This window comes from Recurvomyces mirabilis, assembly GCF_035927965.1.
Source record: "Recurvomyces mirabilis strain CCFEE 5264 chromosome Unknown scaffold_19, whole genome shotgun sequence".
Classification (NCBI taxonomy): domain Eukaryota; kingdom Fungi; phylum Ascomycota; class Dothideomycetes; order Mycosphaerellales; family Teratosphaeriaceae; genus Recurvomyces; species Recurvomyces mirabilis.
Window position 1 is genome coordinate 294492 of NW_027041953.1, and position 20198 is coordinate 314689.

The 20198-nt window shown below is 53.2% G+C and overlaps 9 protein-coding genes across 9 annotated transcripts; 3 read left to right on the forward strand and 6 right to left on the reverse strand.

Moving 5' to 3' along the window:
• Nucleotides 1-1296: 1296 nt before the first annotated feature.
• PRO3 (delta 1-pyrroline-5-carboxylate reductase) lies at nt 1297-2427 on the reverse strand (the record flags this gene model as incomplete). Its single annotated transcript, XM_064839843.1, has 2 exons — nt 1297-1371; nt 1513-2427. The coding sequence occupies 2 exons, from the start codon at nt 2425-2427 to the stop codon at nt 1297-1299; spliced, it is 990 nt and encodes a 329-aa protein (XP_064692602.1).
• A 400-nt stretch (nt 2428-2827) lies between these two features.
• Nucleotides 2828-3644, reverse strand: LTS14_007152 (uncharacterized protein; the record flags this gene model as incomplete). The annotated part of the gene is made up of 2 exons (XM_064839844.1): nt 2828-3483; nt 3593-3644. 2 exons carry the CDS (start codon nt 3642-3644, stop codon nt 2828-2830), a joined length of 708 nt encoding a protein of 235 aa, XP_064692603.1.
• Nucleotides 3645-3653: 9 nt separating this feature from the next.
• Nucleotides 3654-5093, reverse strand: LTS14_007153 (uncharacterized protein; the record flags this gene model as incomplete). The annotated part of the gene is made up of 1 exon (XM_064839845.1): nt 3654-5093. One exon carries the CDS (start codon nt 5091-5093, stop codon nt 3654-3656), a length of 1440 nt encoding a protein of 479 aa, XP_064692604.1.
• A 514-nt stretch (nt 5094-5607) lies between these two features.
• Nucleotides 5608-7005, forward strand: PDA1 (alpha subunit of pyruvate dehydrogenase; the record flags this gene model as incomplete). Its single annotated transcript, XM_064839846.1, has 3 exons — nt 5608-5754; nt 5811-6399; nt 6455-7005. 3 exons carry the CDS (start codon nt 5608-5610, stop codon nt 7003-7005), a joined length of 1287 nt encoding a protein of 428 aa, XP_064692605.1.
• A 1397-nt stretch (nt 7006-8402) lies between these two features.
• LTS14_007155 (uncharacterized protein) lies at nt 8403-10946 on the forward strand (the record flags this gene model as incomplete). Its single annotated transcript, XM_064839847.1, has 2 exons — nt 8403-10448; nt 10548-10946. The coding sequence occupies 2 exons, from the start codon at nt 8403-8405 to the stop codon at nt 10944-10946; spliced, it is 2445 nt and encodes an 814-aa protein (XP_064692606.1).
• A 678-nt stretch (nt 10947-11624) lies between these two features.
• On the reverse strand, nt 11625-12701 carry PIC2_1 (Cu/Pi carrier; the record flags this gene model as incomplete). The annotated part of the gene is made up of 2 exons (XM_064839848.1): nt 11625-11648; nt 11709-12701. 2 exons carry the CDS (start codon nt 12699-12701, stop codon nt 11625-11627), a joined length of 1017 nt encoding a protein of 338 aa, XP_064692607.1.
• Nucleotides 12702-13056: 355 nt separating this feature from the next.
• Nucleotides 13057-15978, reverse strand: LTS14_007157 (uncharacterized protein; the record flags this gene model as incomplete). The annotated part of the gene is made up of 7 exons (XM_064839849.1): nt 13057-13470; nt 13527-13708; nt 13760-13799; nt 13866-14916; nt 14968-15218; nt 15275-15800; nt 15854-15978. 7 exons carry the CDS (start codon nt 15976-15978, stop codon nt 13057-13059), a joined length of 2589 nt encoding a protein of 862 aa, XP_064692608.1.
• Nucleotides 15979-16613: 635 nt separating this feature from the next.
• LTS14_007158 (uncharacterized protein) lies at nt 16614-18795 on the reverse strand (the record flags this gene model as incomplete). The annotated part of the gene is made up of 3 exons (XM_064839850.1): nt 16614-17602; nt 17651-18666; nt 18722-18795. 3 exons carry the CDS (start codon nt 18793-18795, stop codon nt 16614-16616), a joined length of 2079 nt encoding a protein of 692 aa, XP_064692609.1.
• A 591-nt stretch (nt 18796-19386) lies between these two features.
• Nucleotides 19387-19686, forward strand: PFS2_2 (pre-mRNA cleavage and polyadenylation factor (CPF) complex subunit; the record flags this gene model as incomplete). The annotated part of the gene is made up of 2 exons (XM_064839851.1): nt 19387-19514; nt 19566-19686. The coding sequence occupies 2 exons, from the start codon at nt 19387-19389 to the stop codon at nt 19684-19686; spliced, it is 249 nt and encodes an 82-aa protein (XP_064692610.1).
• Nucleotides 19687-20198: the final 512 nt, after the last annotated feature.

Here is a 20198-nt window from a genome sequence, read left to right on the forward strand (position 1 = left end):
TTCGCTTGCCAGGCATACTGAAGCGAGTTCCACATCGACGGCAGATTGCGAGAGTAGTCAGCATGGGACGCCTTGTTCCTGGCGGCTAGTGGTAGGTGGACATCGTGCAGATGTGCTGTAAGTCCTCGTCGAGGCTCCTGCATGTAGTTCCTGAAGTAGAGCCGACCAGCCAAATGTCATTGGTCCTGGGCACGCCACGCGAACACAAAATCTTCCACTTCACTCAATGGCGTTACTGTGTGTAGGGCTGAAACGTGAAGTTTGTTGTGCTTCGGTTTCGGTTGCAGCCTAGAATTAGAGAAAGGAGATTGCAAAGCATCGTCGGCGGGTTCCGTCTGGGGGCCATTGCTATTCCCGTGCTCTCATTGGCAAGGATATAGATGAGCCATTGGAGGCACTATCTGCTTAATAAAGACTATAAATCTCTTCGGCGAGTCAATGATTTGGACGGAGCATGTTCGTCCGTTGCTTACGAAGGAAGACATCTGACTCGATGTTAGGCTGGAAGGACGAACAAGAAGAGTGAGGCTAATCTTATTCACTTTTCGTCTGTGATCTGCCAAGTACAACACCTTGTAGCTGCCTCCCATTCTACCTTCGAATCTCTAAAATCCTCCCAACAGCACTCTCTGGCCTCGAGCAGCTCTTGGCCAGACATGGATGTAGATTGCCTCTCCCACAGTCAACGATGCAGCCCCTCACCACTGGAATATGCATGAAGCCATGATCACTGCCACTCAAGACTGTATACGTCTCCTGATACTTGAGAGTGTCCCTTGCCAGGCGGTCTATTGCGTATCTCGCATTATGCTCGAGTTTGGAGGAAGGACCTGCTTGCACAAAAAAACCAGATATCGCGATTGGCTTCACCGACAATACACAGCGTGCTGATGACCCATCACCTACATACTTGTTCTCCTTGCTGGCCGACATTGACGATGGCATCCCGTATGGATCAAGGACTATCACTCTGCTGCCATAGCCACGTCTTGATGGATGGATTGCCGTCGATGCACCGCAGGCACCTGCTTCTACGATCAAAGCAGTCGGAAGATCTGCCATGATAATTTCATGCAAGATAGAAGGTGGTTTGGTGATTGATGAAATTCCATGAGAGGAGAGCGACGGTGCCTAGACTAGCTAGATATGTTTTATGCAACGATGAACATATGACTTGTACTTCCCGCGTGCTTAAGCCTTCAGCCACTCGTGAGCATCGTTGTACATCAGTCTACACTGAGCTACGCGATGTGGATCCGATTGTATCGACTCTGTTCCAGGTCTTCTCAGGACGATTTACTCTCCGACTACAGAGCCAAACCGGACCGCATCCACGTACGCCATGGAGATGGTGATGAAGATGTCCGTCGCCTAACAGACTCACTGTCAGGTCTTCTCCGATCGACTAGCCGCCATTGCAGCTTCTCTCACAGCCTTCGCGACTATACCTCTGACACCGCCCTCCTCCAGCACCATCAAACCCTTTGTTGTACATCCTCCAGGAGTACTCACCTTATCACGTAGTACAGCAGGATGTTCGCCATGCAGTAGTAGCCCGGTCGTCCCACGCATCATCTGCGCTGCCATCATATAGGCCTGATCTCGTGGTAAGCCTTGAGCCATGGCGCCAGCTGCTAAGCTCTCAACCATCACAGCGACGAAAGCTGGCCCAGAGGCGCACAGAGCCGTGCTTACGTCCATGAGTTGGGGTGGGATATAGCTCACGCGACCGATGCTGTTGAAGATCCAGTCTACTATGGCTTTCTCGTTTTCGGCGAGGATTGTGCTGGGTATGCTGATCACGGTCATGCTCTCGCCAATAGCAGCTGCAGTATTGGGCATCGCGCACACAATCGTGCAGTATGGACTGCCGTTCCCACGTGGTAAAAGGGTGGCAATATGCTCTTCTGTCACACCGGCACAGACGCTGATAAGTAATTTGCCAGCAAGTGCTTCGGCCATGCCAGGCTCTTGCAAAATCTCTTCCAGCAGGTAAGGTTTGCAGCAGAGCAGAGTGGTATCTGCATCCTTAACGGCCTCGAGGGTTTTGCTGTCATGGATAGCCACGGTCGAAAAGCTGCTGTAATGCTCCAGTGCTTCCCGTATGCGCTTCGTACTTCCAGAACTCCGTACACAAGCATTGAAGCGCTTTGGCAGTCGTCTGGAAGCTGACTTGGAGGCCACAGTCTCTATGTTTTCTTGGTTCCCAAAATTCGAGGCAACATCCAGTGACTTCAGTATGCCTCCCAAGATAGCCGTGCCGATAGTACCGCAGCCAACGATTGTGAGACAGGAGTCGCCATTCTGTTGAGAAATTGCCGCACTGCCGGGGACATCTTTGTCCTGCAAGTAGGAAGATAGAGCCGTACCATGCGCAGCCAGGGCTTGTTGTAATATGTAGTCCGGTGTTAAGATCCGCTCAGACATGATTGAGGTCTGATACACGAGGTGAGGAGATGTCGAAACAATTCCGCTGCTCGCCACGACTTTGTTCCTTGACGGATCCACGTTTGTGCAGTTTCGCAGCAGGCACAACTATGCTCGGTAGCTTACAGTGTCACGAAGGAGCATAAGCACAAGTATCGTTTCGACATGAGCAGAATCACATGATGGGGAATGCTACCATCTCCCGCAAAAGGATCGTTCTAAATACCCGTCGTCAAAACTCACTTCTGGTACTGAACAATCGATTTCCTGTTGCTGCGTATGAAACCAAGCAACTCCTCCATCCTCTCCAAGAACCAGCATACTCCTGCGTCTTCCCGATCCATTCAAGATACTCCCGTAAACTCCCCACCACCCCCTCAGCGCCCAACACACCCCTGTACTAAGCCTCGTGGCGGCTGATGATAGTACCTGCCTTCCTATGGTACTTCCAGCGCCAACATCTTTCGTTGGAGTAATTCATAGCCTGCTGCATCTCCTGGACGCTACCCAAAGCCTTGCCAAGAGCATCGGCCTCCTTCCCAACAGTCTTCTCCACGATGGCGCAGATTTCATCGCAATAAGCACCCGCAAGCCTAACAACAACAGCATCCGCCTCGATTTTATCCTCCTCCTTCCCAGGACCCATCTGGTTCGATTTTCGCACCACCACGATCGGCTCAAGGACACAATTCCGCTTCTCGCCGCGGAGCCGGATCAAGTGTCTTGGTAGCTTCTCACCTGGATCGCACATGCTCCGGAACACTCTTACAGGATCAAAGCAAGGTGGGAAGACGAAGTGGTATTGTGCATATCCATAATGGCGGTCGATGGGTAAATCCAGAGAAGTAATGGCCACGCTTGGGCCATGGAGCATCTGCCTTGTTGAGGGATGTTTCATGTTGCGGACGTAGGACTGGGTCTGGACGGTCTGCTGCTGCTGTTGCTGATGTGTAGTGTCGCTTGCATAGCGTTCATGTTCGTTGGTGTGCTTGGGCACCATGTCTTTCTTTGAAACGTAGCTCGGTGGTGAACTGCTGTGGGCAGACATCTTGCTGGCTGTGTAATGGACGAAGGGCACGAAAAGTGAGAAGGAAGTTCCATCATCCTCTCTACACTTGACTTTGACAAGCAGCGCAGGTGATGTTACGATTAGCCTTAAGCTTACCTTTCCGTTGGCCATCAGCTTTCGCCAAGCGGATGTGTGCGCGCTCGAGCATGGTACTCAATCATTCCACCTTATCCGGCTCTACAAGAGCACTGTGATTATCGTTCAGGACCAGCGCACTTCGAACTTTCGCAGCATAGCCAGGACTAGCAACATCAGTCTCGACTTGTCTCCGAACTCCATCAATCAGTGCAATCCACTCCGCGACTGTGCGAGCGTCATCCACACAACCAGGCAGGTGCATCCGCTCACTTTGCTCAGAAAGTCTTTCCAGCTTCCGCTGCAGCTTTTTATCGATGTAATCAGAATACCACGGTGTCCTTGCCAGCTGGTCCATAGCATCATACACAAAGCCGAGACCTTTGGGATACTTCCATCTCGATACTGCTGAAGCGCCGAAGCCAAGCGAGCGTATCACCCGCAAATCGTCACGAGAAGTGACTTCCTGAACAATGAGACAGACAGTCTCGTTGCTGGTCGTCCAACCAAAAGCAGTAGTCGCAGATATGACAGACATCCAAACGACTTTACGAAGCATATCTGTCGCGGTGTACGGCTGTCTGGCTTGTATCTCGATCTGTCTGATCCCTTCGATCAAGACTCGAATGTAGATCTGTGAGATTGGGGCATCGTAGTCCACCTGCATTGAGCTGATAGCAATACCAAGCAGCGCAAAAGCCTTATCATGCAAGACCGCACTACCCTGCTGCCCAAACATGATCATCGCATGAGGTAAAAGTACTGCAGCTCGTTGCCGTCTGATCTCCATGATCCCAAGCATGACCCGGGCATTTCGATTGGAGTTGCTAAGAGGGTACCACTCGTTCGTCATCCATAGCGTCGGATCTCCAACTTCTCGGGCGAAGAAAGAGCGCATACCGCTTACTAGCGCAACCCAAGTGAGACGATAGTGTTCGAGCTGTACCACGATCCGCTTGGCGAGCACCAGCTCCTGGATGATCCAGAGGCGGGTCCAGTAGATGCAGGACCAGACTATGGCCACGATCTCGTTCTCGAAGGCCTCTCGAGAAGCTTGTATCTTCTCATCCGTACCATAAGTGTCGATGAAGGTGTCCATTCTTCTTCGGAACTTGCGATCCGTGGCATCGCTCAGCCAGGCCGTGACGGAATGGGCAGAACTATAGACCTTACCCATGAGACGAACCTGGCTGCTCCTTTCAGCAGCGTCGTTCTGGTTGATACAGATGGCATCTATAAAGTACCAATCCGTGCTCTTGTCGACTCGGACGTACTGCAGGAACTCATGAAGGTTCGGCTGTATGTCGAATGGTTGGCCATTGAGCTGGATCTTATAGAGTGGCGTTGGTGCACCCCAGCGGTATGATAGGGCGATGTATGAGACTTCTGCGTCGAGGGAGAACGAGGCCAGTTCTGCTTTCACCTTGTTCTCGCTGCCACCGGGAAGGAGGCGGACCAGGCGGAATTGACGTTGTGAGGTATCGAGCGGTGAGTATGAGAAGTGAGTGTTAGTAGCTACCATAGTGGCCGTCAATGAGGACAGCCCGAAAGTTCTTCCTGAGAGCAGTCGTACAGACGACAACAACGGCGTATCAACACATATCTAGCATGTCCTTTCGTGGTGGGGCAGCCTTGATGGCGGAGTGGTCGTGCAGGATATGCAACTTCGCCTGGGTTCATAGGCTTATAAGCGTACATATTACTTGTCCCAGCTCGAGACTCGAAGCCACCAGAGGCACAGAACTTGTGACATCAATGGAGGAACTGTCCATGCATGTATGTCACAACTCGCGGAAGTGAAGTCCAATAATGCCTGAGCTGAGCTAAATTCAGAGTCGGCCCGCCCGGACATCTCACACGATCCCGTGCACAGACCTTCGGAGCTTCTAGGGAAAGTGCGTTGCTCTCAACAGAGGAGCGTGAGTGAGCTCGACGATAACATTTCTGACATTGCCATCTCTCCACCCAGCCTATCACCTCTTCGCTTCATCCACACTCATTTGACCTCGAATTGTGTGCAGGTGTGATTGCGAAGGATGCTGTCCAGATTCGCGCCTCGTGCGTTCCTCGCGCCAGTGCGATGCAATGCTCCCCTCCGAGCAGCTTTCAGCCCAGCTGTGGTGAGGAGAACGGTTACCACAGATGCCGCCAGCACACATGCTGAGAAGAGCGATATCCCTGATGTATGCCCTCAATAATACTCAAGCTCCATCTACCATACTAACACTTTCCTGTCCAGGCCGACGACCAACCCTTCCAGGTCAAACTTTCCGACGAAGCCTTCGAAACATACGAGCTCGACCCACCCCCTAACACCCTCGACACCACCAAGAATGAGCTCAAACAGATGTACTACGACATGGTTGCCGTCCGCCGGATGGAGATGGCCGCCGATCGTCTGTACAAGGAGAAGAAGATTCGCGGATTCTGCCATCTGTCCACCGGTCAAGAAGCCGTGGCGGTGGGGATGGAGCACGCGATTGAGAAGAGCGATAATATCATTACTGCGTACCGATGTCACGGGTTCGCTATGATGAGGGGTGGCAGTGTGAGGAGTATTATTGGCGAGTTGCTTGGAAGGAGGGAAGGGATTGCGTATGGCAAGGGTGGAAGTATGCACATGTTCTCTACTGGGTTTTACGGTGGGAATGGTATCGTTGGTGCTCAGGTGCCGGTCGGTGCGGGTATTGCCTTTGCGAACCAGTATATGGGCAAGAAGAACGTGACCGTGTCGCTTTATGGCGATGGTGCTTCCAACCAGGGACAGGTGTTTGAGGCTTTCAACATGGCTAAGCTATGGAATATCCCTGTCATCTTCGCTTGCGAGAGTGAGTCCTACCCAACTCACGGAACTATGAACACTGCTAATATATCATCTTACAGACAACAAGTACGGCATGGGCACAGCAGCTAACCGCTCCTCCGCCCTGACCGACTACTACAAACGCGGCCAATACATCCCCGGCCTCAAAATCAACGGCATGGACGTCCTCGCCGTCAAAGCCGCCGTCCAATACGGCAAAGAATGGTGTGCCGCCGGCAAGGGTCCTCTGGTTTACGAATTCGTCACCTACCGCTACGGAGGCCACTCCATGTCCGACCCCGGCACCACCTACCGCACCCGCGAGGAGATCCAGCGCATGCGAAGCACCAACGACCCCATCGCCGGCATCAAGCAGAAGTTGCTCGAGTGGGACGTAGCCTCCGAGCAGGACCTGAAGGAGATGGATAAGCAGGCGCGCGCGCACGTGGATGAGGAGGTGGCGATCGCGGAGAAGATGGAGGCTCCGGATGCGACGCCCGAGGTGTTGTTTGAGGATATTTATGTTAGGGGTTCCGAGCCGCAGTTTTTGAGGGGCAGGACGCCGGAGGAGAACTTTTATTATCCTGAGAGGCCGGTGCAGGTCCCGGATGCGCCGGCTACGAGTGCTTAGATCTAGTCGGGAGGAAGAGGGAGCAGGGGTGGAGGGTGATGAGAGGGGAGGTGGTAGGCAGATATGAAGTGAGAGGAAGGAGTTTGTGTACCGTACCGTCCTTTAATTCAGCGAAAGGCGTGGCGTTGCTTTGCTTGCTTGCGGGTGCATCTACTTGCTTGTGTTGTTGCTGCTGCTGCTTGTGGTAGGAGCATTGTACTACTGCGATCTACTTCAGCATCAACCCTTCCCTCCTTCATTCAAGGTCTGACTGTGCTCATTCAGTGGTAAGAGAGGCTCCCTGAGTATGGATCTACTGCTTGAAGCATCGTCCGATCACCGGGAAGATGGCGATACAAGGACGATTGAGTGTTCGTCGATCCCGATGTACAACGTGAAGATTTCTCCTGCTGGATGTCAAAAAGGTGTGCTTTACATGTATACGCTTCTCCCGGTAGAAATGATAGAGTTCAAAGAGTGCCGCTGCAGGGCCTCGAGTGTCTACCGTCTATCTGTTTCCAGCGCTGACAAAGGTGGCGATGGGGGGCGTCTCGATCTGATCAGGCATGAGGCTTTTGTGCGAGGAGGACTGCCCGAGCATGCGACACGTCTAGACGTGGAGGCTGCTCACTGTGGAAGTTGTGTTATGCAGTGGTGCACTGTATATATGGTCGATATATGTAGAAGCAAGAAAGGCAGAATCTCGGCTGCGGATGCGGGCCTGGGATGATGGCTCTGCAGATCAGCCGGGGCTCTTTTGGGTTCAGGGCGAGGGCGTGAGCGTGGGCGGGTAACTGATGACCTACACACCTCTTGCGCCATTCCTCTGCCACACCACACGATTCTACACGATACTATACGATTACTGTACAGCGTCCTTTTGTTTCCCTCTGCTGCTGATATCACCGCCACGTGAGCCATTCCAGCTGCTGTGTTTGCGAAACAGTGCCCAAGTCCCCGGCTTTCTCCCTCTTCCCTCTTGATTGGGCTTTTAGGAGAACAAAGAAGGACGGTAGATCAGTGGGGTGAGAACGCTTCTGGAGCTATCGCTTGGCTTGACCTGGGCTGTTCGTTGGTGTGACGGTCGGTATATTGGGTTAAGAGTTGGGACTTCTGTGGCAAGCATGTGTTGACGAGTGCTTGGGGAAGGGAGGTACATAGGGCTGGCACTTCGCGAGGTCTGGACTTGTCGTGTGAAGGGATCGTGTGGAGAGAGTGTATTGGCTTCGTCTGGTCTTTGAGGAGGAAGAAGGCTTGAGATATAGAGTGCGGTCAGGCGATTGAAGGTCCTGCTACTCTTACCGCCCAGTCACTGGATCTGCGCAGCTTGTGCTCGATTGCCGCTGTTCACGCCTATTATAGCATAAGCCGAGTTATACACGTAGTTGCATCCGGTGTAGACGACAAGCGACACCACCATGGACGAAGACTGGAGCCGTAGACGCCCGAGCAGCAGTATCATGGACTACACATCCCCGATCAACGACGAGCAACATGCCCCTCTTACTCGCGTGCCTTCGCAATCCCACAACAACCGCAGCTTCTACACATCCCGACATGGCAAAGCAGCAGCCCATCATACTCGACCTCGGCCAGGCCCGATTACAACCACGCCCAGCTCATCCATGATAAGCGTACCCACCATGCCGATTGCGATCCCAGCAAATCCTAATGTCATACCCGGCAATACTCTACCCTCTGCGCCTGCAAGTCCGCCGACGCCTGCGCCTTCTCCGACCCCGATGCATCGTGGTCCGGACTGGAGTACCGCCGACCCGAGCGAGGATATGGGTGATATCGAGCTCGATGACGGTCATGCGGATGCCTCGCAGCAGACGAGCACCGGCTCAGCTCGTGGCTATGGGTTCGGCTATCGGCATATGCGCGCCATGTTTGCCGATATGGACAATGACGAGCGGCAGCGGATGTTGTCCGAGCTGCTGAATATGTGTGATGGCAAACTGCTAGGTTTCGTCGCGAACTTTGTCGGGCCGAGACTGAAACGTGATCCCTTCAGCGTTTTGCCGAATGAGCTATGTCTGAGGATCTTGACGTTCATCATGGATGCGACGTCGTTGGCGAGGAGTTCGCAAGTTAGTAGACGGTGGAGGGAACTGGTCAGCGACGACATGGCCTGGAAGAGCTTATGCGAAAGACACGCCTACCGACGCCTCTCAGACGAAAGTCCAACAAGCAGCGGTGCGCGACCAATTCCGGGCGCACAATCTGGATCTAGCCACAATGGCCAATCATACAACTCACCCTACGGCTACAATCCCCAACAACCCTTCCACCACGCCTCCAACTCCCTCGTCGCCACCCTCTCCTCCAGCGCCCCAGACCTCACCCGCCGCACAAGCCTCAACACAAACCCCTCCGCCATCCTGCCTCCAACCCTCAGCACCCGCTCCGCCTCCTCCACCCGCCGAAAAGGCCTCCACCAAAAACCCATCTCCTACCGCTCCCACTTCAAACAACGCTACCAAGTCGAGACCGCCTGGCGCCACGGCGGCATCGTCTCCACGAAGCAAATCACCCCGGACCAGGGCGTAGTAACCTCGCTCCACCTCACGCCCTCCTACATCATCGTGGCTCTAGACAACGCCAAGATCCACGTCTTCGACACCCAAGGCCACCACTTACGCTGTCTCCAAGGCCACGTCATGGGCGTCTGGGCCATGGTGCCCTGTGGCGATACCCTAGTCTCCGGTGGTTGCGACCGGGACGTCCGAGTTTGGGATCTCACGACGGGGATGGCGACGCATATGCTTAGGGGCCATACGAGTACTGTCCGCTGTCTCAAGATGAGCGGCAAGGACATCGCCATCTCCGGGTCGAGGGACACGACGCTCAGGGTGTGGGATATTCGACGCGGGGTTTGTAAACATGTCCTCATCGGCCATCAAGCGAGTGTCAGGTGTTTGGAGATTCATGGCGATTTGGTCGTGTCGGGATCGTATGATACGACGGCTAGGATCTGGTCGATTTCCGAGGGAAGGTGTTTGAGGACGCTACAGGGGCATTTCAGCCAAATCTATGCTGTGGCGTTTGATGGCCGCCGCGTCGCTACGGGGTCCTTGGATACTTCTGTCCGCGTCTGGGACCCCCATACCGGCCGCTGCCTCGCCCAGCTCCAGGGCCATACTTCCCTTGTCGGCCAACTACAACTTAGAGATAACACTCTCGTGACAGGAGGTTCAGACGGCTCCGTGCGCGTCTGGAGTTTGAACACTTTCTCCGCTGTTCATAGGCTCGCGGCGCACGATAACAGTGTTACTTCGCTGCAATTCGATGATGGGAGGATCGTGTCCGGGGGTAGTGATGGCAGGGTGAAAGTGTGGGATTTGGCGAGGGGGAGTTTGGTTAGGGAACTGGGGAGTCCGGCTGAGGCGGTCTGGAGGGTGGTGTTTGAGGAGGAGAAGGCGGTTGTGCTTGCTAGTAGGGGGGGCAAGACTGTCATGGAGGTGAGTCCGCCTTACCAACAAACAACCGTTCATCCGCTGGTGTGGTCCGATGTTCGAGACGGACAGAAATTTGTGCTAATGTTTCGTGCTTACATATAGGTCTGGTCTTTCGCCCCTCCTCTCGACGACCACCACCACCAACAATCCGGTACCTCCACCCCCGCCGCTTCACCTCGCCATAGTAGTCTGCTCTCATCCTCCCCGATCCCTTCTTCCTCCTCCGCTGCTTACAGGACCGTGGCTGCCAGCCCCCCACCCCCTGTCATCGCACCGTATGAGGATCCGGCTTATGGTGAGAGACCCTCGTATGGGTATTCGGACGAAGGAAGACGGCTTGTTGAGGAGATCCACGAGGAGAATTCGAGGAAAGTGGCGAGCGGGCAGGAGGATGCGGTTATGAGGGATGTTTACGAGAATGATGGGCGGGAACAAGGTTGGGGTGAGTCGAATATGGGTGATGAGAGGTATGAGCGTGCTGGTGAGCATGACGGGACATGAAATTTGATAAGCAGGTCGACATGATCGCGTGACTTAAGCGGCAGTTACAAGTTAGAGGCCAGAAGAAACAAGAGGTGGTTCGAGACCCGGCAGAAGGACACTGGGATATCCGCGTCTGATCGCCGGGGGGGCGCTGTCCGGTCGTCTTGGGCAGCGTGTCGGGAAACAAGAGGAGCTTCGTGTGTCGGGAGGCCGAGAAGGATGCTTGACGATGTCATTTGAGATGAGGCGATGGAATGCGATGTTGCACATGTGATTTTCTGTTTCCTGTTTGGCGATCTATGTGGGAAGGTGGCTGGCGTTCAGGAGTCTGCTTTGGTTGGGAGGGGTGTTGCCATCGTGGGTATGAAACTACCCGCGACGGATATGATTTTGCAATGTCGGGCAGGGACGAGTTTGTTGGCGAGCAGGCACGTTTATGAGCCGCCCGCATATGTTTAGAGCAGAAGCATGAGCATGAAGCACAAGGATGTGAGGAATTTCTTGTCCATCGCATTGCAATTTATCGCTGTTTGTCTCTCTATCCACGTACTTACAAGATTACTGGAACATGATTGTTCCCTGTCGTGAGGGAGTGTCCATGTCCTTGCATTTGTGTCCTGAACGCCTTGCCGAGCTATATTTGCAAATAAAAGTCCCCGAGGCATGTACATAAGAGGGTGTACGGTGGATGACCGTCTAGTGTCCACCTGTAGTGGGAAGCTGGAAGTCATACAAGTCAGCAACGAAAGCAATCCCATGATAATTGAAAAAATCACTTACACCCAAGTACACCTTGAACGAATCATAAATCAGCCATTGAAACGCCGTAAGCGTCCCAATCATCGCAATCCTCGTCCCCAACCCATTCCACAACCCCGAAAACCCAATATTCCTATAGATCCTCCCAATCGCCTGTCCCGCCCCCTCGCCAGCCTTCCGGTCCGCATTCAATTTACTCACCATCACGTCCGCCGGGTGCGACACGACCGCGCACCCGATCCCGGCAATGTAGCCTCCGAGGAACGAGACACCGGTCTGTTGCAGCGTGTTGTACGATTCCTTTGGTTTGCCGAGGGTGGAGTAGATCTGCGCGACGGCGGACTCGAAGGTCGCGAATTTCACCATTGTATATGGTATTTGGCGTGCCCATAATGGATAGAGGCCTTTGTATAGGCCGCCGAAGCCTTCCTGCGCGACGATTTTGCTCCAGCCTTCGCGGAGGTTTGACGCGTAGGGTGGGAGGGTGGTTTGCATGCGGACTTTGATCGCTTCGAAGGGACAGAGGAATAGATCGGCGATGAACTCGGCTGTTGCGCTCGCTCCTAGGTAGACGATCGTCTTGGGGCTGTTCGGGAAGAGCTTCTCGCCGTAGTAGTACTTGAAGACTTCGTAGGCGCCGTACTTTCCCGCGCCTTGGAACGAGTAGCCTACGAGCGTTGGGGCCCAGCCGAAGAAGACACCGCGGAGGCCTTCGGCCGAATAGATGCTGCGCCAGGCTTGGATGTTGGAGGAGTAGATTTTAGGGTCGACTTGGCGTCGGCATTTCACGAGGTCGAGAGGGGTGACGGAGGTGTGGGTTGGGCCGCAGGCTGGGAGGAGGAACAGGGTGTTAGATTGTGGTTGGAGGAGTGGAGTGAGGGGAGGGGAGGGGAGGGGAGGGTTAGTACCTATGATACCACCTAGTGTGCAGGCGGCGAAGTAGGTGCCGGAGAAGAGCTCGATTTTGCGGGCTGGTGTTACCGCGCCGGGTGCTTGGGGTTTGGCTGAAGACATGGTTGTGGTGGTGGTGGGATATGCTCTGCTGTGTCTCTTCGTCTGGCTATCTCGCACACACAATGCCAATGGCACACAGAAACAGCTGAGAGTGGGAGAGGAGTGGTATGAGAGCAGATGTAGGAGCAAAAGTGTGCCTGTGAAGAAGGCTGGTACACAGTTCCATCGTTTCCGCCGCACTCCGTCCCGAAGAGCTCCAGCTGCTTGTTTCGTGCCTCTTTGCACGCGATAGCTGCTGCAAGATGACGTCGGGGCGGATCTCGGCTTGCATTGGAGAGAGCTTAGTCACAAAGCTTCTTGCTGAAATAATGAGCTGTAGTGGTAGACTCTACCTACACACTCATATACACTACCACTAATCCCTATACAAAACAATCGTGTCCACAAACCCATCCAGATTATCCCCATAGTACGCAACATTCTTCCCATCCGCCTCAATCATATAATGCGTGCCCACAGTATTCAGATTATACACATCAACACCACTAGACTTGACGACCTCAAAGATCCGATTCTGGCATACTTCACCGTTGCCCTGGTTACTGCACGTGGTGCTGTAGTTGTCGAAGAAACTGTAGAGACCGGCTCCGTAGAAATTCAGAGCTTTGCTGTTGACGATGCGGAGGCCCCAGGCGTCTGCGTTGGGGATGGTGAGGTTGCCGTCTGTGGCTGTTGGGTTCGGAAATCGCGGGTCGTTTAGGCTGGCGACGTAGGGCCAGGGGATGGGCGCGCTGGGGTTGGGTTGGTAGTAGGGTGTTTCTGTCTGGATCTGTTGATGTCATTAGTCAATGAAGGATGAAGTGCGGAGCAGTAGCTTTGACTTACCACGCCAGCAAACAGGTTCTGGGTGTTGGCGAACTGGTATTGGTACAGTGTGTGATGCTCCACCGCCGTGCCGACCATCCAGATATTGCCACCGGAGCTCTCGTCCAGCAAGCCTCGGCCAGCGTATATGGTGATTTGCCGTAGTTGCGGGTCTTCGACATCATGGTCCGCTACCCAAAGCCCTAAAAGATGAGGGACACGTTAGCTGATCCTGTAATGTAAGAGCCAGTCACCTTGGGGTGTGATCCCATGTCTTCTTATTCTGGACTCTTCCTAGCACGAGATAGGAGTATCGAAGGAAGAAGGCGTGCTACTCGGGCTCGAGGGTTCATAACTTACTATCAATCTATTAGCATAGCTTGACAGTAGTTGCATTGAACCAAAGATGTCATACCAAACATTCTCAAGGTACAAGCCAGCAGACTGCTTGGTGAGGTGCATCGTCATGAAAGCAGCAATGCAATTCTGGTTGAGGTTCGTAGACGTAACATTAACATCAGGTGTAGTAGGACACTGTGCGAACTGCAAATTCGAGCCCGCAAATCCACCAACGCGAGCATGGACGTCCCAGAGTCCTGAAGGGGAGCTGGAGGGTGAATTGAGGTTGTATTCGAACAAGACGGCGCCTCGCTGCTGACCTTGTGTCGAGACGATCATGTCGCTCCATTCGATTGAGCCGCTTTCACCGGGTAGGCCGATCCGGACGACAGGCTGTGGGAGGTTGATATTGTTGAAGAAGGGTCCGTGAGATAAGATCACACTGTAGCTCTCTCCGACAATTTTGGAACCAGCTGGAATGTAAATCGTGCTCGTCACCAAGTAGTCGCCTTGGTCGACGAACAGGACCTTGCCCTGGAACTTGGCGGCAGATATGGCAAGCTGGAGCGCTGCGGTATCATCGGTGTGGCCGTTGCCAGTGGCGCCAAAGCTGCGAGCAGACAGGATTTGATTGACGCTGTATTTCTCGTACTGGGGCTTCGAGCGCTCGTAGTATTTGCCATTGCCTTGCAACAACGACTGGGGACGAGGGTCTGGGGTGATGGTACCCTGGATGTTGTTTGGGCCGTTAGGTGTGTAGGCATGGCCTTGTGCGTATCCGGAGACGGTGAGACTGCCACCTGCGATAGCTGTGTTATTGTTGGGGAAGTTGTCGATCAGCACGGTGCCCACGTTATTGAACACGACGTTCTCTAGCACTAGTGAACCCGCAGTCGGTGGCTGTGAATTAGGTCCATGGGCGGACAGTATGCCAACTTGGGTGTTGCTGATGCTGCTGTCGATCAAAGTGACAGAGCCCACGGACTGTGCAGTGCTCCCACCAGAGCTCATGTTCAAACCCACAGAGCAGTTGTAGATGTTGATGTTCTGGTACAGCCATGTCCAGTCCCAGCTATCGAGATTGATCAGCTCATATTTCTCTCGAACATACGGATGTACTCACATTTGGTTGATGGCGGTCACGGCATTATAAAATGTCAGATTGCGCATTGTGAACTGCTGATTGCCAAAGGTCGCGCCATTGAGACCACCGTAAAAGATGAGATCGTTCATGAAGCCTCCCGAGCCTGATTCGATGAAGATGCCCTGATGCTGTGTCCCAACATCACTATTCATCTGGAACACGATGTTCTGCAGGCTGGTCGCTTGTGCTGTCGGCCAGTGTATGCCTGTAACCGCACTTGACCCGGGGATCTGGTAAGGTTGTAAGCAATGGCGAAGCTTGTACTCACGAAATGAGATCATCTCACCAATGTCATGTCAATGATAAAATTTCTGATCTGGCGCCAGAACACATTGGTAGCACCAAAGCCAAGACCATTGGCACCATACTGGTCGCCGTCGATGAGTCCAAGGCCGCCAGTAAATGTAGCAAAGGCACGAATGGTTGGGAGGCAGTTCGGATTGCCTATGATCTGGGTATAATAGTAGTCGATGATGCTTGCGTTGATCATATATACACCCTGGGGGAAGTATACAATGGCTGGTGTGACCGTCGTTGAGCCTCCTTGTGCTGGTCCGAGTCTGCCACCACTTGATATGGCATTGTTGATCGCAGCAGTGTCGTCTGTGACTCCATCTCCTTTTGCACCAAAGTCCTTGACATTCCTGAACACCTGATAGCCACTCGGATCGGGGTTGAAGGCGGCGATACCTTGGTGTTTTATGTCTTCTAGCCAATAGTCACAAGTGTTCGTGGGTGATGGAGCAGGCTTTGTCGGGCTCGGCGACGGGTGGTGCCAGTATGTCGGTGATGGGCCTGGGTAGTGTGTCCACCTATCAACGTCAGCGTGTGTTCAAATAGTCTGTCGTCGTCGGTCATAGCATACTGCCCGAAACGTTCAAGCTGAGAAGCGACGAAGCCCTCAACCTCCGGGATATCAAAATGAACATGCTGGCTGGTTACAGATGTAACGGCTGCCAGTACTGATACCAGGTACGAGGCTGAATGCATGGTGGAGATCGATTATCTGGACTGTGATCAAGCCCGAGCAGATGAAGATGTTTCCTTGACTGCGTCCGCAGCAGATTGAGATGAGAAAGACAGGAAGGTGCACCTACAAGAAAAGCCATAAAGCGATACTCGAGATCATAAGACACACCATGAGGGAGTGCATCGATCGGCACGTTTGTCTAGCCATCACCATTAATCGATGCATGACCCGAAGCTGATGTGCATTGCTAGCCAGGTACTCGTCCCGTCCCTTGAGCAAATCATCTGCGATGAGTTGCAGCAGTGCACATCCTACCTGCCACTTTCGTCCTAACCATGGCCGGATGTGTACAAATCAGTGCGGGCAAAGGATGGATAGAGACGTCTGGAGGTGGAGTCGATGTGGATGATCATCCAGGAGACAAGCTTCGCGCACGCCCACTCGTGAGGTTTAGCTTGGTCTTTGCGGGGTAGGCATGGAACGAGAAGAGCCGTCTACCCGTCGAGCCGTTCACTTTGCCATTAGTCAAGACGTAGAATGTGTATGTTTGCGAAATGATAGTGCTTAGGGGCAGCAGTACCGTTCGGTCCGTTGAAAAATTATGTGACCGGCGCTCTAGATTCAAACAACGATCCGTGTATCTTGGCAAGCCCAGTCACAGCTTGCTGTCATCAGAACTGGGCAATGCCCCGCTCATGGTATATTTGTCCGACTCGTGGTTCTCCTGTCCATATAAAAGCAGCTCCTTACCGCCAGCCGTGCTCCACCATCCAGCACAAAGCTGGCTTTGATCTGGGTCCATCTCGCCGCCGACTAACAGAGCCCAGAAATGTTCCTTGCAGTGTTCTCGCATGCCGAAGTCATCAACTCGATTGACCATCTCAGCCGTGAGTGGCAGCCACTCCTTTAGTAATTCCAGAGGCAGATGTGTCAGGGTGTCGATGATAGTCAGAGTCAGGACGGTCTGCTCTGAGAGCTCCATCAGTGCCTCCGGCGGACCATCTGGTGCCGTAGACGTTGCTTCCGGGAAGAGCGGAACCTGCGATGCATGAATTGCTCTTTCATGCAGCAGATCCAGTAATATGACCGGCAGCATAGGCTGAGTCGCGGAGAGAGGAGACGGAGGTGCGGTCAACCGTACCAAAGTCTTGAAAGCAAGTCGGAATTGCCTCATGGAAAGATTGCTTGGGAAGACTCTGAAAAGTGCTTCGACGTAGAAAGGCAGGTGCTTCGCAGTCAGAGCTGTATTCTGTGGCGCGGAAAAGGCCGCCAGTATAAGACTGTGCGCTGCTTCGAAGATTGGAAGAAGATTATTGTTACAATCAGGTGCGAGATAGGGAGTAGCTGCTGCCAAGACAAGCTCTTCACTCAAGCGTTGGGGCAGAACTAATGTGAAGTGCTCCGCAGTGTTCAAGAAGAAGAGGTCAAGGCTTCGTTCCAGTGGATGTCGTGGAATAGTACTGAGCTCTCCTGGTCTTATGGCTTGCAAGAAAGCCTCTGCCTCCTGTGGGTATGTCGCAAGAATGTCCATTGCAGTCAAGTAGACGAATGTGTATTGCGAGAATGCGGAGGATCCTGCTCGCGAAGAGATGAAGGACAGGTATCGTAGAGTATGCAGAGCTTGTGCTACGAGTCGAGGGGCGGCTGGATGTGCGTTAGTTAGACGTAATCCTGTTAAATCGGGCAACATACCATTGTCTGCCCCTAGCCTGCTGTCTCCAAGCATGCGACCTATGATACTCCTAAGGATGATGACGACTGCATAAAGTGTTGACCGAAATAGCTTCCAAAGTGCAGGTACTGTCCTCTCCAGACTTTCAGGCGTAAGATACACAGCTTCCTCAGAGGCATCGATCTCCGAGAGCTTGATCTGCCGCCACTGCATGTATAAACTCCTCGAGAAGCTTTCGAATTCTGTCATGGTTGCTAGCACGATGCTAGGATCCCGGACATTCTCGACAGCATGTCCAACGAGCCGTGCTAGCGGTCCAAGAGAGCCTATTAGTGGACTGGAAAGCATAGCCTGGATGAGCTGGAAGGACCTCGAACTTTCTGGCCACCGAAATTGCGTGTTTGAGGCTGGCCGTACATCCACATCAATGGCACCTAGGAAGTACGCAGATTGCAACCCTTCCGACGAGTGGAGCCATGCTTGCACAAGGGCCGGACATAGGACATCGTAGTCTAGCTGCGCTCTCTCATGATCCCTGAGAAGAGGAAAGCAGTGATTGACGATGGCAGTCACAGCTTGCTGACCTAGCTCATCTCCAGGCTCAAATTCCTGCAGCGATGCATTCACAGCCGTCACAAAGCCAGTCTCCAGCGTCGCTCGCATGCTGCGCGAAAGTGATTCGTCCTCTCGTGGACCAAAACCTAACAACAGGCCGCCTAAGACTAGCACGTGCCGCCATCTGGGCGAGTGCTCGTCCGCACCACTTACTACAGCTCGAATCCATTCATCCTTCGGTAAAGTACGTTCAAGCTGAAGTTGCGTGAAGTCTTGATCAGCGGTACGGTCGCGTGGTGAAGCCTCGTGCTTGAGAAGTGCTTGTGCTGCAGAGTGGAATACACTGAGACATCGCATGCAGGTTCGTAGCCCCTCCGGGTAGGCCCATATCGCAGGTGCGGACAGTAGTTGGCTTGTCAGTAGCGTGACATTGAGAGGGTTGTTTAGAGTCGTCAGAAGAGATGCTGTTGTGCCTAAGAGTCTATGAGAAGGGTCAATAGCAAGTACTGCAACAGTCTCACCAGGTCGCAACGTACCTCGGCGTATCCTGTTGGTCGGTATATGTCTGAAGGGATCTTAATAGAGTACCAAGCAAGCGGTCAGCCGGCATGTTTTCTTGTCGCGACGATTTCGTGATTGTGCAGTATGGGTTTAAGCATGGATGATGATCTGATGTGCATAACGTACGCTGTAGGACGGTCGACGGCACTACATGAAGTGAGGAATCGCTCGGCAGCCGCGATGTGCACGGACGCCCAGCATCGGAGCAACCTAATCACGACCATCTTTCCTGTCTTCCTTCCACAATAACTCCTGCAGTACGAACAGATTCAACGACTCAGCTGTCGCCAAAAGCTGCATAGATGCCAATGACCACACCCTCTCTGGCCAAAGTCGGCCAACATTGAGACATTGACGAAAGAAAAATCTTGGCCATAGCCTGTGCAGTCGCACAAGATGAGGTACGCTCAATATACGTTTCAGAATGCTAGAATCCAGACCAACAATCTAACATTATCACAGTGACACATTCCTGAAGATCGTAGTAAATGGCAAACCGGTAGGCTACACGCCGCCACCCTTCCCATCACTCTACTGGCCCTTCCCCATCAGCGGAACACAGACTGCCTACTTGTATGATGCCACGTCTATGTGGCGCTTTACATTATACTGGACACTGATCTGCGTAGTCGGCGTACACATGGCTGCCGCCGGCTATGCCGTGGTAATGCAGACCAAGAATTGGAAAGTCATCTGGATCGTGCCCATCCTATATTTGCTTATTGGGGGCGTCGAAGCATTGATTGCTGGCAATGTTGTTGGTGGACTGTGAGTTGGCGACCGTATTGGAACTTAGGCAGTGCTAATAGTGTCATTCAGACTTGGTGGCGTCTACACGGTGGGTTACTTTCGGATGTCGACCTGGGTACCGCTGTCTTGGGGAATCATCAATGCTCTGGCTCTGATCCTCGCCTCCTTCGCTATACAAGGAGGGCTGTGAACGGCTTCGAAGCCTAAGCGCTACGCTATCTTGGGTATGATTTCTGGCACATCTCTGGCAGAATATCTCTGTCGCCGTCAGCAACAAAAGCTCTACGCATGGACCGAAGGAACTCAGACTGTCCGTCAAGGTTGCCACCGTCGCCAGCATGAGAGGTGGGTGCTACTCTATAAGCCCAGATCAGCACGGTCATAAACATGTCGAGGCGAGTCAACCTCTCGGGATGCGCACAAAGTCACAGTTACACGTCTCACCGTAGAGTCTCGCAGCGAGGGCTTACTACGCGGTCCATGACTTCAGGCTAGAAAAGGCTGAACGAGCTACCATTGTTGGCCTCTGTTGAGGCTAAGGATACGTGCATGTACAAGCTGCAGGACACCTGCTCGTCTAGCGACGACGTTTCCTGCTCGATGGAACGCAGAGGCGATGTGTCGATGGGAAATATCGGGTATTTAATGTTTCGAAATCATCATTAAACTATCAGGGTCGAACGCTAAAGTCGAACGCTAGAA